This window comes from Lolium perenne, chromosome 6 (assembly GCF_019359855.2).
Source record: "Lolium perenne isolate Kyuss_39 chromosome 6, Kyuss_2.0, whole genome shotgun sequence".
In the NCBI taxonomy this organism is placed as follows: Eukaryota; Viridiplantae; Streptophyta; class Magnoliopsida; order Poales; family Poaceae; genus Lolium; species Lolium perenne.
The window spans coordinates 259,792,152-259,794,333 of record NC_067249.2 but is presented as its reverse complement, the minus strand read 5'-3'; the positions used below and the strand labels follow the sequence as shown (position 1 = coordinate 259,794,333).

Below are 2,182 nucleotides of genomic sequence, written 5' to 3'. Positions count from 1 at the left end.
GCATCTCCGAGCCATCAGCATGATGGCGACTATAGGATGCTCTTGAGTACTTGGCCAGTGTTCCTCGCCGTGCTAATTTTTTCAGCGTGATCGCATTTTGAAGATATTACCTTTCCGTGTCTGGCTTGAGAACCAACGGAAAGCTTACCCAAAATTATTTTGAAGTTTTACACACTTGTTATTATTAGGTATAGATTTTCTAGATATTAGCCAATCTTAGACATTTTCGTATCTGGCTTGAGAACCAACGGCGGTGCACAAAAGCTTACCCAAAATCATTTTGAAGTTTTACGCACTAGTTCATGAATATAGGATTGACATCAAACAAACTATGCTTTTATTTTCTTTTATCATGTATTCCCTCTACCTCTTATATTATGGAATAAAGTGGTACTCACTTTCTTAAGTTCAAAATCAACATGCAAACACAATGAATGACACAAAGCATAGTAAACACTTCACAAGTTTTCAATGTAAACATATTTATATGCTTTATTAGTAAGATATATATACACATGTGCACTGTAGCAACCACTTCATTCATCCTTAAATACTAAGACGCGATAGAATTATTACTCACCATTCACCATTAAGTGAAGGCAACTTATGATTAAAAAAACCTGACTTGACCTAATTTCGACATAACTTGACCAAAATTATAGAAACAAATGAAATCAACCGTAATTTAGGGAAAGAAGTTGCACGTTGTCCCATACTCGTAGAAGGCGCCATGGCCATGGTCCTGGCCGTGATCTCCTTCTTGGTTGTAGCCATAGCCCGCGCTAAGGTTGTTGTAGCCATACCCGTGGTTGAAAGGCAGAGGAAGAGGCGGCAACGGAGGTGGTACCATCGGTCCGAGCGCATGGCCGACGTTACCGCCCATCAACTTCATCGTGGTGTCCACGATGACCTCATCGGTGCCGTGGGTCATCACGAACGAGCCGGGGCCGTTGTAGTGGAAGAGGCTACCGGGCAGCCTCATCATGGTGTCCGTGGTCATCGCATGGCCGCCGGTGCCATCGGCGGCGGCGAAGGGGCCGAGGTAGTCGAAGAGGTTATTGCCGGCGCCGACTCCCATCAGCTTCATCGTGTTGTCCATGGCCGCCTCCTCATGGCTGCCACTGGGCGTGTAGGAGGGACCGGATCCGAGGTAGCCGAGGAGGCCGCCACCGCCGCCGGTGCACTGTTGCATCATGGCGTCCTGGGCAAAGATCTCGTGCGCACGCACCGCGGCCTCCGCCTGGACCCTCTCGAGCGCTCCAAGAGCAGCATGAAGCTCCGGCAGCTCCCAGCTCCCCACGTCGCCGTCGATCCGTACGCCGGCATCGCGCATCTTCGCCTCGAGCTCCTCCCCCCTGCGCAGCTCCGCGTCGCGAGCTTTGATCAGCTCCTCCTCCTGGCGGAGGAGCTTGCGTAGCTCCGTCTGGCGCGCCGCGGCCTCCTCCTCGTCGGGGGAGGGGCGGGAACGTTCGCGGAGGCGGTCGAGGATGGCGTCCAGGGAGCGGTGGCCGTAAGTGTAAGGCTTGCCGGCGGGGGAGAAGACGATGAGTCCCACCTGCGCGCCGCAGAGCACGGAGAGCTCGAAGGCCTTCTTGACGAGGCCCTTGCGGCGCTTGGAGAAGCAGACTTGCAGCCTGTTGGCGTCCTCGATGCGCTGCATGGGGATCTTCTTCCGCCCCTGCGTCAGCTTCTTCCTCCTCCCTCCATCCTCCCCGCCGCCGCCCTTCTCTGCCGCTTTGTCCATTCTCGTGCCTGAACGATCGAGCAATGGAGAGAGAAGATCGAGGTAGAAATCGGTTTACGTTGAGGGTATATGCGATGCGACGACGTATATATAGAGGCTGTAGGCCACGTGACTAAGGAAAGGAAATATATGTCGATAAGAATGGAAGGAGACCGACTGATTGATTGACCGGCTGATTGATATGTATAGAATTTTGTGAAGTTTTTGATCTGTCAATCAGCAGAGAGAGTAGGAGAGGTAATGTTGGGCTGGATGATCAGATTGTCACGGCAGGTTTCCATGTTTACGACGAGCAAATCAAATTTTCGTGCCAACGGTCGGTCACCTCGCCGGCGACAGAACAGCCGCGGCCGGAGGAACAGGACCGGATGGCACGGGGGTTGCTTCTTGTGGAATGGGACCAGCGGCAGTGCTACTCACGGCGGTTCTCAGGTTCGC

General features: G+C 52.6%; 1 protein-coding gene across 1 annotated transcript; it reads right to left on the bottom strand.

Moving 5' to 3' along the window:
- Positions 1 to 498: 498 nt before the first annotated feature.
- LOC127309177 (uncharacterized) lies at positions 499 to 1,744 on the bottom strand. The gene has a single exon (XM_051340131.1). It carries the CDS (start codon positions 1,742 to 1,744, stop codon positions 686 to 688), a length of 1,059 nt encoding a protein of 352 aa, XP_051196091.1. The 3' UTR covers positions 499 to 685.
- Positions 1,745 to 2,182: the final 438 nt, after the last annotated feature.

What these genes read in the sequence shown, in the direction of transcription:
- LOC127309177 (XM_051340131.1), bottom strand. Translation starts at nt 1,744, where the DNA reads ATGGACAAAGCGGCAGAGAAGGGCGGCGGCGGGGAGGATGGAGGGAGG.